We start from the raw sequence: 15,381 nt of genomic DNA on the forward strand, positions 1-15,381 counted from the left end.
ATCCTCCTACTAATTAATTCCAGGGCCATACCAATCTTATTAATTTCGTCTTGGTTAAAAATATAGAAGCATATCGTTGTGGTTTACTAAAATAACAATCTGACATTTTGAAGGTGTCTGCAAGGCTGTAAGGGCAGGTTTTGTTTAAGATATGACAAAGTGACACAAAGCTGCCGTCAACACCAGGCTGGGGATAACATGACTAACTCTAATTGTGGACTAAATGCTCTGTGTCCTGCTAGTCTAAGGGACTAAGGAGGAAGCGTAAGTCCTCAAGACACCGGAAGAGAGTCTCTATCCTTGACAACAGGCCATTCAAAAGGGCATGAGGGGTGGCCCTGAAAATCTCCACCTTCCCCTGACTGAGTATGGAAAAGCCACCACCTAACACTGTCCTAAGGGCCCTAAGGGACTCTCAGGAAAACATACAGTATGTTCCCAAGTAGCATTCTCAGCCATGCTGGGATGAGAGCAGGGCTCCCCTCCTGGGAAACCTCTACTTTGGGGGTCTCAACCCAACATGGCCTAAGGCCCTCTTTATCTTGCCCTGAAGTGATTTATTAAAGAATGCCACACTGGAGACAAACCAGGAAGAAAAAAAAAAAAAAAAAAAAGAGTCAAAGAGGTTTATTTTTTTTATTTAAAAAATAGTAAAACAGAGCTAAACTTTCACAGTTAGGGCCAGTATTACCAAAATCCTTTCTAAACCATATTAAGATGAGACTGTTTTTAAGTACCCCATAATTTATTTTCCAGAACTGTACAACTGGACTTAATAACCCAGCTCACATGACTCAGTATTGATTGTTTTGACCTTGGTAATGTTCAATAATCATATTTTGTAATATACATTTACTCTAAGAAGTTATTAAAATGTTGTTCATACAATGTATATTTTAGGGTATATCATACAATGTATATTTTATTTTCTCACTTTTAAATACTATAGCCCAAGTAATTTATTTGAAAAAAAAATGTGATTAAATAAATAGAACTATTCTTAGTATAAAAGTATCCAATCATTATGTTTAAAAACCTTCATAAAGTTAAAAAAATAAAAAAACAGTGAATGGTCCTTTCTGGTATGAATAAGTCTTGGTTGATGCAAACATTGTAAATAAAATGCAAGACAAATAATTAACTATAGGAAAAGCTCTTGTCAATGAACTCAGTGTACTGAACATTATTTCCTAGCCACGAGGAAGACAAAGGTCTCAGAACTCTACATTATGGAAAACCAGTCTGGAGAAATCACTTTTCACAATGTGTTCTATTTAAATAAGGACCAAAAGAGCCCCATGGCTGTGCTCACCCCCAGTATCCTAACTCCCAGAACACTACACATGCCTACTCTTATCTCATTTCAATTTTCTTAGATCTTAGATTCCCAAGCAAGTCTCATCCATGAACCAATACATAAAAAGAGAAAACAGCTCTAAGAGAGAAACATTTTCACCCTCTTAAATTAAAACAGAGCGATAGAGGAGTCCCTTGCATAAACATAGCCACGACCATGGAATATGCCCATTGTGAGCTAAACCTCTACAATTGAATGCAGACAAAAATTATTACCTAGCTGTGTTTGATTTTTATATTCCTTAAATGCTATTGTGCCAGGAGCCAGGCCAAGAAAAAGTAAAGTGGAACAGAACTCTAACAAAGGCATCTGTAATTTCATCTGCGGGTTCCTTTTATGAAGAACCGCATGCCCAATTTTGATCTCCAAGTAATGACACAGTAATAATGATCATAATAATAGAAAGAAAAAGAAAAAAAAAACAAGCTAACTCCTCTGCACACACCTCCTGAGCCACCTCGTCAGAGTGTGGATTGCCTAAATTTTTCTCACCTGGGGCTGACAAGCCTCAGGCCAAAAGAAAGAGACATAGACTACAAGTAGGGTGACATCTACTTCCCCCACCCCATGCCTGTCCCTCTCTCCGGACAGACAACTGGTCTACTCCAAAAGGCAGAGAAGAAAACACGAGCAGGCCTTCTGAGGAGACACTTTCCCAAGCTGCTGCCGGCTCACGTGTGCGGAGTCACCACGCTGTGGGAACAGCGCTGATGACAGCAGTACTACCCCACGCTGCTCCCAGGGTGTCCAAAACAATCCACGTGATAGTGATAGACTTCATATGTGAGGAGAGGAGGCCCGGCCTGACCCACGAGCCACCAGGCACATGAAAGGAGCAATATAAATTTGATTTAAAAGTGGGACGCTCTCCAGAAGGCTCAATTATCTATCACGCTGCCACGTTTCCGTGACCCCACGGTCTTGTCTCTCTGACTGAAGCATGGCTACAGCACTCGTTTGGAACCAATTCACGGAAAACTCTGAACTAGCCGGATCACAGGAGGCTCGCCGAAATGGGGAACAACAGTTACATAAATAGAAGTCTTCCAGGCCGGAAAATATGTTGGTTGTCTGCTAACTTTCAGGAATGCCAAAGCAAATTGAACCCATTCCTGAAATATCAATGCCTACACCACCTCAAGCTGTCTCTCTCATAGTGGAGTCTCATCACCATTGATGTTGTCGCTTCTCTTTGATGACATCATGAGCAGCAAATGGACCCCCACCCCAGGACTCGCTTTCTGAGTGTTTGTAAAATCACCACACTACACTCTGGCCTTGAATGCTTATTTGTCTTGGACAACAGAAAAATAAAGTATCCCTAAGGGTCTCATAGTAGACGAGGCCAATACTTAGTGAAACATCCTGAGGTTTCAAATGAACAGTCTTGTCCAAGATGCCACCACCAATTCATTTCTTTAATTTAAAAAGAAAAAAAAAAAAAAGTTGATGCTTCACATGGTGAAAGTGAAAACAACTAGTTGACAGAATGGAATGTTGGCTTTTTAAATAACTTTTATTGAAGTGGTTCCTTGACAGTTTCATACATGGATCAAGTGATTCTGGTTACTGTCACCCCCTATTCTCCCAAGCCTCCCTCCTACTCCTATTATACACACACACACACACACACACACACACACACACACACACACACACACACGTCCCTTTCCATTTATTTAAGTGAAGGCCTGACTTGTCACCAGGGATACACAGGTAATAATTCAAAGGCAAATTCAGGATTGCCTAACATCCAGAAACACATACAAAGGGATGAAAAAAAAAAATGATAACCTTTGCTGCTAAAACTATGTTAATGATGGTCACCAAAGTGCTTACAGTTTGCCACCGCTGCTACCTTAGCACCTCACACTCATCTTATTTTTCATCTCCATCTACTTTACCTTGAACCTTAGCATTGAAGAAACACATACACCACACACATACACGAGAGAGAGAGAGAGAGAGAGAGAGAGAGAGAGAGAGAGAGAGCGCGAGCGAAAGGGGGTGTACTATTGCAATAAAGAGGGGAAGTGCTTTCTGAAAATTTCATAGCTATTGCCCCAAATTGAACTGTACCCTCCGAGATAAACACGTGGCCATTCCAGATCGCTTCTTTTGGACACGTGGTCCTGTGTAAGCGGAGGAAGCTTTTCAAGAAACCCTTGAGATGCGAAACCTGCCAAGCTAGAAACCTTCTGCATCGGGCTCCAAGACTTTTCTTATCCTTTCCTCATCAAAACCAAGGTTTTACATATAGAAGCTCCGCGAAAGCCTGTCGAATAAAGGAATTTTTCCTGAGCCCAAAAAAGAAAAAAAAAAAAAAAAAGAAAGAAAGAAAGAAAGAAAGAAAGAAAGAAAGAAATCATTGCTCCACTTTCTCTTACAGCAAGTGTCCTAATACTCTTAGGAGTATCAAGTACATTAAAATCCTGACTTGTTGAGAGAGTAGGGGTGAGATTGGGAAGAGAAGAGAGATGGAATTTAAGGGAGGAATAAATGAATCTAAAACAGTCACTTGCAGGCTGAGTAGACTAAGTCTGAGAATGTGCCCAGAGCTAAAGAGTCCAAGCAAACTGATTTTGGATATCCGTGTATCTGTAAATATCTTTAAATTAAAAATTTAAAAAAAAAAAAGCCTTCACTGTCACACCAACACCTCTTTGAACAATGTAGCTCACACCCTATATAAAATCCTGATTCTGGCCAACAGCTGGCGGTTGATCCCTGCAATTTTCTCTTCGCAGAAATAGCTTTGTGAGGAGCGAGCTGGCCCTCTCAGCTAATAAGCCCAAACCTCGCCAAACCTGGAGGACTGAAAGGGAAGGGATATTGTTCTGTTAAGTACTTTACAGCAACTGTTTCTTCTCCTCTTGACACAGCCTGACTTCCTTAAAGAAGATTTGACTGGCCAGACAGCTGTGTTGACCCTTGAGCCTTCTTTGATTCACGGTTTTCTTTTTTAACAAACAGAATAGAAAAATCACAACCCAAATCCTTCCCTAAGCTCCAGTACTTCTGAATTCGCTAGCATTGTGCCTGAAGGATGTGGACCTTTCTCTAATCTATAAGCAGAAAGATAAAGATTGGGCCCACACAATACCAAAACCTTTCCATGAAAAGCAAGAGTGAGAGAGGGGGGAAAAAAGCGAGCAGTCACCAGGCTTTGTCTACTTGAAGTTGTATAGACCAAATCCGCTTAATTACCTAAAAATCACACTTTTTACTCAGACTCCGGGGCTACAAGCCAACAAACCAGAACAGACACCGGCGTGGTTTTGTTTTTGTTGTTGTTGTTGTTTTGTTTTTTCCTTTCAAAATTGTTTACCATAAAGATCAGAGAGAGTTTTCGCTTATTTGCCAATTTCTGTATTGTCCAACTGACATATACTCAAGCATTTTTGTTGTTGTTGTTTTTGTTTTTGTTTTAAGTTGAGGGCAGGGACTGTAAGGTATTTCTGAGACAACAGAATAGCCTAGTGTCCTCAACGCATGAGGTCTCCTGAGAGTCAAGCTTTTTCTATCTAGGAGAGGAGTCCTGAGTGGCAGATCGTGGTGGTGGCGGCGGATGGTGGTTTTTGATAGGTCTAACTGGGCCCATTTTTCAGTGAGCCTGATAGTCCAGACATAGAAACAAGAAACCTCCGCTCTTCCCCCATAGTCAGACCTCTCTTGCGCATCCTTTTCACTGTGCGTCTTAATGAAATTACAGCAGCTACGTTTCACGCACACATAGTACACGTATGGCCTCCCTCCTGCACAAAAACACAGGAGCGTTAAGGCCACTTTTCTTTCCCTCTAGCCCCCCCCCCCCCACGATCCTAGATCCCCGTGAATTGCCCAATTTGCAAGGCAAAGCAGTTTCCTCTCCTTACTTCGGAGGGCTCCTCCTGGCCTGTCCTTTGAGAATAAGGACGTCCTACCACTTCACAATTCCTGAGGCATTTCAGAAATCCAGCTCGGAAAAGAACCGATCTCTTCATCACCTGCCTCCCAGCTCTGCGTGCTGACAGTCTAGAACTGGGTGGAGACGCCGCAGGGAGCTTTAGGTCAGGGCCCCTCTGGCCTAGCAACGTCCAGGGCTCCCCAGGGCCCCCCACACCTGCCGGCTTCCTAGAAAACCCGAGGAGGGGGTGACTGGAAGAGCAAAGCAACGGCGAGCTGCAGAAAAGCCATTTCCAAACCGGAGTTCCCCAAACCGAGCAAGAAATGTACCCGGGGGAGGGGGGGGGGACACAAAAACTATCCTATCTGCACCGCCTTGCCACTGGGCACAAGCCCCAAAGCGGCACAAACGCTTGAGTGAGATGGAATGGAAAAGGGTGGCTGGTCACTGGTGATCACCCGGGCGCCCCCGGCGAACCCAGAACCAAGCTTGAAGACGCTCCAGGCCCACCGAGGGTGATCTCTGGGAATGGCTGGGCCCCACATTATGGAACTTGGAATGATTAAAATAATTATGGAACAAAACAAGAAAACGAACAAAAACAAAAACCAAAAAACGCAGCGCGGCTCTCTCGGGCCCACGTTGCGCAGACACTAGTGCCAGGCGCGGGTACGGGGGAGATGTAACAGGTCGGCCCTGCGGGTGCCTCCTGGACCTGTCGGAGGGGCGAAGAGGGCGCAGGGGGACACGTTCCCCGGCGCACGGCCGTGCCCGCGAGCGGGCGAGCAGGCGAGCGAGCGCGCCCCGGCGACAGCGACGCGGGCACTTACTTCTCATAGTGGAACTTGCAGTAAAGCTTCTTGTCCCGGTAGAAGCAGGTGGTCTCCAGGGGCTCCTTGCAGGAGGCGCACTGCACGCACTGCTCGTGCCAGAAGCTGTCGTTGAGCCGCAGCAGAAACCTGTCCGAGATGACCCGCTGACAGCCCTCGCAGACGGACTTGGGGCTCACCGCCCTGCCTACGGCAGCAACAGACGTCCGCCGGTGAGGCCCGCTGGCCAGCCCACCCCGCCGCACTCACTGCCGGGTCCGATCGGACCCCGCAGGTTTACCACCACCACCACCACCACCACCAGCCCCCCAGCCCGCGCAGCCTCAGAGAGCCCCGCTGAGGAGCAGGTTCGAGAAACCCAACCAAGTGGCAACAACGTTGCCAATAAGCAAAGGCTAAGTTGTAAGGCGTTAAGTTCTAGCGAGGGAGGGAGCGAAAGTCAAAGAAATGGCCTTCATGGGTAGAGCAGCCCAGATAACTTTTGCGTGCATTCACGTATCCCATAAAATTAGATCGCATGTGAATTTGCGCTCCCAGGGATCTCGCTCAGGTCGTCATTAAATCACCGTGTTTGTGCTCTTTGACCGCTTTTACATGACTGATAATAATTTGCTTGCCACTGTGTTCTGTCTTTAGAAGAAGAATTGACATGTTCTGCTTTCTTCGTAAAAGTCTGGAGGTGCAGGAAAAAAGCACCATCTCTCAAGCAAGCTCGGCACTGTTCAAAGCAGTGAATGGATCCCTCTTGCGTTTTGTTTGACGTGCAAAAGGCAGGTGGCCTTTTATAATTAGGAAATATAATGACGGGGGTGGGGAGAGAGAATAGCCAAGGGCAGAGACCCTGAGAAGGACGCCTGCCTGAGAAGAGGGCTGCCTGTCCCGAGCTCAGAAGCGCTGCATGGAGCGACAGCCCTCTTAGCCCCGTCAGATAATCTTCTCTGCCCTATTTCTTGACCTTTTTGACTTTGTCCCTCCGGATCTTGTTCGAGTGGGGGCCTGCCTCCCCACAACATGAACACCGGACAGAGAAAGGAATATTTAACCGCCTTGGTTGACACTTCTCACAACCGTTTGAAGAAGCCCCTTGTCCCACAAGAACGCTCTTGTCGGTGATGTCCCAGAGGGCTGATCCCTCTCTGTGTAGGCAACTACGCTGATCTCACTTTCTGCTTTGGGGAACAGCTGCCACCTGGTAAGCCGGACAGGTTGTTTCATGGGGTGGGAAAAAACGGCAAGGAGGGCCGCAGAAAGACCTGGCCTGTCTCAACCGGTGATGTTCTGTTTTCCTGGTCTCAGCCTCCCAGGGTCAGAGAGACCGCGGGGTCAGCTGCGCATGGAACCAAGTCTGGCGCCCCAGTGCACGCCCGCTCTGGCCTGCGTGGGTCTTCTTGCTCTGGGGAAAGGGCCCTGGCAATTTTGAAAGGGAGGGGGGCGGAAGTAAGGAAACTTGGGGCTCGATTTCGTTTCCTCTGGACTGTTGGTGTGAGGTGGGCGATTTCTCTCTGGATGTGGTTTCCACCAATAAAAATTGTCAACTCGGTCTCTCAGTTCTAGAGTTAAGGGACGAGGTTTAAATGAAAAAAAGAAAATCTCCTCGGCAGAAAGAGGAGGGGGGAAAGAAAAAAAAAAGGGGGGGGAGAAAAAGAAAGAAAAAAACAAAACGACAACAAGAACAACAAAAAACACTTTTCCTCCAAACTTGAAAACTCCTAAAGGCAGAGTTGAGGAGACAGGAATTGCTGGCCTTCGCTCTGGGAGACCCACGGGCGTGACTCGTCTGGATCCCTCTATTCTCTGCTCCTCCGCAGTGGCTGGGTTGGGGGGTAGTGGGATACCAAGCTTGCAGAACTGGGATCCGGCTTCAGTTAATTAAAGACCAGGCGAGGGCCCCGCCGCGCAGGCTAATCCCAGCGCAGCGCTGCCCACTAGCCCGGAAAAGCCTCTAGGCCATGCCCAATCCTAAAACTGGGGCTGTAGCCGGTGGGAGAAAGGGAAGAACTTGGGTGCTCCAGGCCTCGGGACCACTCCTGCTCGGCCACAGGCCTCTGAGAAACTGGTGGCATTTATGAGCCGTCGATCAGCTCCATGATTAAAAATCCAGCCCTGGGTGTTATTAATCACTTGCCACTCAAACGCCTGTGAACACGCTCGCCCGCCCCTCGAGGCTTTGGGGAATTCGATGTTGAGCTCAGGAGGCCCGAGGAGGCTTGCTAGTCGTATCTCGGTAGGGACGCCTCAAAAGGACTGACGGACACGGAAAGACAGAGAGTGGGCGCCTGTGTGCGTGCGTGTCTTGCGTGCGTGAAGAGGGTGCGAGCCTGGTCGCCTAGCCGGGTGGGGTGCCAGAGCTGAGTGGCTGCCGTACCTGAGCTCCTGGCCTGGCGGCGGGAGGATGCGCCAGGGCGCAGGGCGTCGGACACTTACCCAGCAAAGAGGAGAAGGAGGCCGAGGTCTCGATCGCACTTTGGAAGTTCTCCTCCATCTTCAGGCCGTCCAACATGTTCGGGTTGAGTCTGGAGGACCTGCGGGGGAGGGTTGCGTCTAGCCGCCGTGCCCGCTGGGACTCTGCGCCCAAGGATGCCACACTCCCGGAGAAGGACAGAGCAAGTGTCCAGGGAGGAAAGAACGAGCCTAGAGGGTAGAGTCCAGCCAAGAGAAATGCGGGGTGGGAGGAGAGAGAAGAGCCACCGTGAACTGCCCGGACGGATCTGATTTCACTCGAAGTCAACAGCGTTATGTACTTAGGCCTCCGCCCCCTGACTGCGTTCTCCTAACCCCCACCCCCACCCCTGTCCCCAGGTTTCCCATTCCAAGACCGACTCCGCCCCATCCTATACCAACGTGGCCCCTAGGGACCCCTCCGCTGGAACTAGGCTACGGCGCGTGCTGGGGTGGGGGTGCGCCTGCTCCTAGAGCCAGGGCCAAGTCTGAGGGACCAAGCAGGTCCGATTCCCCTGTCGTCTGACCGCTCAGTCCCGACCCTCACCTGTCCGGGGTTGGAAAGAGGCAGAGTGAGGGAGCCGGGGACCGTCCCGCCTGCTTCCGTACTCCTGGCGCTGCGCTCTGCTCGGGGGCGCTCGGGAGTGGGCGTGCGGGGCGCGCGGGGAGGTCCTCCCGCCGGTCGGCCAGCGCCGGGAACGTCTGCAGGAGCAAAGGAGTCGCCTCGGGGAGGAGCCGCGACTGGCCCGGCTCACTCTTGGACGCATTTCAAATCAACTTTGAGAAACACGCCCGCCCCGAAGCCGCCGAAGCCGAAAGGGAACCCTCGCAGCCTTCCTTACCTGATGGCCAAGCTCGCTCCCGCCGTCCGGAGCGGCGCCCAGTCGCCCAGGGGCTCGGGCGGCTCCGGCAGAAGGAAGGCGGCGGCGTCCCCGAGGCTGCGGCCGGAGCAGCCGCCCGGGGCTCCGGCGCGCCCGGGAGAGAGCGGGAGCGAACGCCGGCCCCCGGGGCTGCTCTCCGGCGCGCCGGAGCCGAGCCGGGCCGTGGCCACAAGCCGCCCACCGGCCTGCTCGGGACGTCCCGCCGAGCCGAGCCGAGCCGCTCCGCTCCGAGGCTGGCTGGGGAAGCCGAGGCCCGGGGTCCTGGGTGCAAAGTCCGCCCTGCTTCTCCAAGGCGGCTCGGGCGGCTTCTGACAGCGGCCTCTGGCTGCGTGCGCGGCCCGGGGAGGGGGTGGGGTGCGCAGGGCGGGGGCCTGGGAGCGCGTCCCTTGGCGTGGGCCCGTGGAGCTCGCTTTCCCGGCTTTGGCTGCGCGGCCCACCGCGAGGCTGCAGCCCGGGGCTCGGGTCTGCTGCCCGGACCTCCCGGGCGCGCCAAACTTTTCCTCCTCTCCACGTGGAGCTGTTGCCCTGGGGGGGGGGGGGGGGGGGGGGGGCCGGGGGGAGCCGCGCCGGAGCCTCGGCGGAGGTTCGTGCCACCTAGGCTGCGGCTCGCGGGCGCGGGCGGGACGGGGATCCGGTTGCTCTCGGATCTGCACCGTGAGTGATGATTAACCACCCTCCGTCCTCACCTGGAGGCCGCGGAGAGCGCCCAAAGCCCTTTTTCTCCCCGCTCCAAGCTCCTCAGACTTTCACTCACCCACCGGCTCCTGCAACTTACAACTTTGTTTTAGGCTTTAAAAAAAAAAAAAAAAAAAAATTCGACGTTTCTGACCGAAACCGCTTCACTGCTGGGAAATGCAATAATTGGACCCATGGCCAAACCCTGAATCAGGCTCCCCGTAGCCCATGCTGCCGGCTGGACACTAGAAGTCAGCCAAGGAGACTTTTCTTAGAAAAGAAGTTCCTGGGGGCAGTTTGTTTTTTTTTTTTTTTTTTTTTTTAATTCCCTGTGATTCATAACGCTCTATTGCAGCGACTGAAGGGCACTTCAGCCTCTCTAGAGGCAGGGACAGGGTCTTGCTCCTCTACCCCAAGGAGAGCCTGGGGCCAAGTGACTCAATAAACACATCATTGCGTTGGCTAACGTTTTATCGACCATTAATTTCGTGCCAATATTGCCTCCGTAGTCAGCTCATCTAATCGTTAGGATTTAAGGTGGAGGCAGTTGTGGTCTCAGCGTCCTGGTTGCCCTAAAGAAATGGGGCACCCTGTCCGCGTGCAATTCCAACCATGGTCTCCTGAACAGCGTTGAAGGTCCAGTGTTGATGGAATTCTCTAGGGCACCCTCACTTCTACACCGTGAGGAACTGAGTGGCAGCTCTCCCTAGCTGTAGCTAGCATGGTCAGCCCGAGCAGAGGACAAGCCACGTAAGCAAGAATTCCCTAGTGCCTTCACCAAGGAAAAGAGCTCTCTCTGAACTTAAAGAAGTCAGACAAGCTCCCCTGTGCTTAGGAACGCGCGCGCGCGCGCGCACACACACACACACACACACACACACACACACGCCTCATCCACCACTGTCCTGAGTGTTTTCTATCCACGAGCACAAGTCAAACACAGAATATGATTTCAGAGGAACAAAGGAAAAGGGCAAAGAATTTAATACCTTATATTAGAATGCTGCCTTAAACTTTTTAGGAGGCTTCTATATACGTGGTTTTGCTTGATCTCTACAACAAACCTGTGAGGTAGGCAGAACAAATAATTGTATCTATTGTCCTAGACAAATCTTTGGAGGTTAATACAGCCAGGAGATTTCTCTATGGTTGCCCACGTGTCATGTCCCCTAACACTTGACCTTTGCCCTGTGCCCTGTCTGTCTCTGTCATCCAGATAGAATAGGAATATATTTATATATATATATATATATATATATATATATATATATATATATTATTATGAGTATTTTGGGGATAATATATAAGATAGAAATTTGTTATGGAAAAAAAGAACAAATACACAGACAAATATTATTTTAAGTGCCAGGCTGAGTTTTTGTTTAACTAAAAGTCTTGAGTCTATAAAACCTATTTAACTAGTGGGCATAGGTGTTCTTTTTGGTGAACATGCAGAAAAAAATGGACAGGTTGCTGTCTGAGCTGCGTTTTTGTAGTGGTCCTGGCACCAGAGAGAACCCCTGGTGAGTGCAGCACAGGCAGGTTTGTGGTGTGAATGTCTTTCCTCTGATTGGTTTGGGCACCTCAGATGAGGACTAAGTCTCACAACCCCATGGCAAGCCCTGCTGCACACAGACGTGATCAACAAACAGTGCTCACTTGGCTGGGGGAGGGGCAGACCTCTTGCCCTAGTCCAAAGCCCGCAAGGAAAGGTCAGTGAGCAAAAAGTCTCAGTCTCAGTGGCTTTTTTAGTTTTACATGTACACAGCCTATTTTCATCGGATCCATCCTCACTTCCCTCGTCCGGCTCCTCCCAGACCTCCCCAGCACTCCTTCCTGTGTCCCTTTCTTTTTGGTTTTTGATGCGGCCTACTGAGTCCAACCAGTGCTGTCAGTGTGTGCACAAGCGTGGGGCCATCCACAGAAGCACAGAAACCCACCAGCGGCCACACTCCAGAGAAAAACAACTCTCCCTTTCCAAGTCTGCCAATAGTTTCTCACCCCGGAGTCGCGACTGGACTGATCTTGCATAGGTCTTGTGCTGGTAATATAGCTGCCATGAGTCCATGAGAGCAAAGGCCATGCTGTGCCCAGAAGCCAGAATCTCACAGTACCCCTCCCCATCGGCCAGATCTTAAATTCCTCCCACCCTCTTCCTCCATGGTACTCCCTGTCCCCTGAGCCTCCAGGGCTGGGGGCTGATATAGATGTCCCATATGTGGCTGAGCATACACAGTAATGCATTCAGTCATTTGTTCTTAGCACTTGAGATACATATAATTCCCTGCATTTATTGCTACCCACTGCAAACCTTGTCCAGCTGAGGTTGATAGCAGCATAGATCTATGGCTATAAACATAAATACTCAGATGGCAGTTTGGAAACATGACATACACACACACACACACACACACACATACATTTCCCTTCAAGGGCCTATGACCTCCATAGCCATGGGCTTTGTACAGGGAGGTTTACAGTATCAGGCATGAACTCCCTCCTGTGGAGAAGGCTTCAGATCCAACCAGAAAGAGACTGGTTACCCTGATAATGCCCTGCTGCACCATGGGTACATCCTGCCAGGCAGATGAGTCCTTTCCTGACTTCATGTCAGCAGCATTTACTGTTATTGGTGTTCTTGATGATAGCCACCTGACTAGGATGAGGCGGGATCTATTTAAAAGAGTTTGGATCCGCTTTTCTTGAATGGCTAGCACCGTTGTGCAATTTTTAAGTGATTCCAGCATGTTTGTACTTCTTTTGAGTGTTCTGTATAGTTCCATAAACATACTTCCTTCGAGAATTTTTTATTTTTTTATTATTAATTTTTTATATTAATCACAGGTTATTTACTTTGTATCCCAGCCATAGCCCCCTCCCTCAATCCTTCTCAATCCCACCTTCCCTCCCTCATCTCCTCCCTGCCCCTCTCCAAGTCCACTGATAGAGGAGGTCCTCCTCCCCTTCCATCTGACCCTAGCTTATCAGGTATCTTCAGGACTGGCTGATATGTCCTCCTCTATGGCCTAGCAAGGCTGCTCCTCCCTTGTGGGGGTGGGGGGGTAGATAAAGAAGCCAGTCATTGAGTTCATGTCAGAAATAGTTCCTGTTCCCCTTACTAGGGAAATCCACTTGGATACTGACCTTAAAGAATTTTTAAAGTTTGTGTGTGTGTGTGTGTGTGTGTGTGTGTGTGTGTGTGTGTGTGTGTGTGTCTGTGTGTCTGTGGGTCTGTAAGAGTGTCTACCGGTGCTTGGAGGGTAGAAGAGTGGTCAAAACCCTTGGAGCTGTAGTTACAGGTGTTTGTGAGCTGCCTGGTAGGTGCTGGAAACTGAACTAAGATGTAGAAGAACAGTGAACACTTTTAACCATTAGCCTACCTCTCTAATTTAAAAACTGGATTGCTTTCTTGATGTTTTTTTTTTAAGTTTTTAAGTCTTTATGCATACTCTAGATACTAATCCTCTGTCTGATTTATAGGTGTCAAAGATTTTTCTCCCATCCTGTAGATTGCCTTTTCACTAAATTGACAGTTTCTTTGGCTGTACAGAAGCTTCTTGGTTTCATGCAGTTCTACTGGTTGGTGGTCCCTGTGCTGTTGGAGTCCCATTTAGAAAGTCTCTACCTCTACTGTTTCAGCCGGGCAGTTTCGGGAGTGCCAGATCTTATGATCAGGTCCTTAATCCTTTTTGAGTTGAGTTGAGCAGGTGAGAGATGGATCTAGTTTCGTTCTTCTGCATTTGGACATCCAGGTTTCTCACCACCCTTTGTTGAAGATGCTGTCCTTTCTCCAGCACGTATTTATCTGTGGCACCTTTTTCAAACATCAAACAGCTGTAGTTGTAGGAACTGGGTCCTCCGGTCTACCGGTTCTGCTTATCTATGCCTAGTTTTACACCACCACCACACTTTTTTTGTTGTTTTAATTACCATGGCTCTGTAGTAGAACTTGAACTCACATATAGCAATACACTCTGCAGCAATCTTCTTATTCAGGGTTGCTTTGGCTATCCTTAGCATTTTTTGGTTCCATGTAAATTTTAATTTTTTTTTTATATCTGTGAGGAATGCCCTGGGAAGTTTTATTGGGATTACATTAAAAGCAATTTTTGGTTGCTTTTGTTAGGACAGCTCTATGGGTATAAACTTAAATACTTAGACAGCAGCATCTTCCTCGATGTCGTATAGTTTTCATTGCACAAGTCTTTTGTTTCCTTGCTTAGAAATTAGTGCTAAGAATTTTAATGTTTTTGCATGTGACTGCTATAAGTTAGATTGATTCTCCGATTTCCTTTTCAACTTGTTTGTCACCTGTATACAGAAAGGCTGCCAGTTTTGTGTGTTAAGTTCGTATCCTGCCATTACCTGATGAAAGTGATGATCAGCTCTAAGAGTTTTGCAGTGGGGACTTAGGGCCTTATATAAAGAGTCATGTAATCTGCAAATAAGAATACTTTGAATTCTTTTGCCTTAGCTCGCCTAAGAATTCAATCACTCTATTGAATAGGAAGAGAGAGTAGATACTCTTGTCTTCTTCCTGATCTTAGTGGGGATGCTTTGAGTTTTTCTACATTTATTATGATGATGGATATAGGGTTGTTGTTCATATATATATATGTGTGTGTGTGTATATATATATGCATATCTATCTATCTATCTATCTATCTATCTATCTATCTATCTATAGATATATATTTCTCTATCCCTAACCTCCCCATGACTTTAAATCACAAAAAGATGCCGGGTTTTGTTGAAAGCCTTTTCTGCATCTATTGAGATATTCATGTGATTTCTAACTTTGAGTCCATTTATATAATGTATTACATTTATTGATTTATGCATGTTGAACCATCTCTGAATCCCTGGAGTGAAGCCAACTTGCTGATGATGAATGAGTTTTTTTTTTTTTTTTTTTCTGATGTGATCTTGAATTTGCCTTGCAGTATTTTATTGAGGACTTTGCATCTGTGTTCATCAGGGAGATAGGTCTGTAGTTTTAGTTTTGTTGTTTTGACCTAATCTGATTTTGGTATCAGGGTAAGAACTCTTTCAGAGGAAGATTTTTATTATTATTATTATTATTATTATTATTATTATTATTATTATTATTATTTTACACTTTATTCACTTTGTATCCCCCCATAAGCCCCTCCCTTCTCCCCTCCCGATCCCACCCTCCCTCCCCCTTCTTCATGCATGCCCCTCCCCAAGCCCACTGATAGGGGAGGTCCTCCTCTCCTTCCTTCTGATCTTAGTCTATCAGATCACATCTGGAGTGGCTGCATTGTCATCTTCTGTGGCCTGGTAAGACTG

General features: G+C 48.1%; 1 protein-coding gene across 1 annotated transcript in view; it reads right to left on the reverse strand.

The window, feature by feature from the left end:
* The window catches only part of Lmx1a (LIM homeobox transcription factor 1 alpha), a 145,503-nt gene extending 136,391 nt beyond the window's left edge, over positions 1-9,112 (reverse strand). Inside the window, exons 1-3 of the mRNA XM_055624523.1 lie at positions 9,060-9,112; positions 8,498-8,704; positions 6,074-6,260 (exon numbers count right to left, since the gene is read on the reverse strand). Of these exons, the coding sequence (XP_055480498.1) occupies positions 6,074-6,260; positions 8,498-8,573 (263 nt within the window). The 5' untranslated portion in view covers positions 8,574-8,704; positions 9,060-9,112. The remainder of the gene's footprint in view (positions 1-6,073; positions 6,261-8,497; positions 8,705-9,059) is intronic.
* Positions 9,113-15,381: the final 6,269 nt, after the last annotated feature.

This window comes from Psammomys obesus, unplaced genomic scaffold (genome assembly GCF_907164565.1).
Source record: "Psammomys obesus unplaced genomic scaffold, mPsaObe1.curated_primary_1811, whole genome shotgun sequence".
Taxonomy (NCBI): Eukaryota; Metazoa; Chordata; class Mammalia; order Rodentia; family Muridae; genus Psammomys; species Psammomys obesus.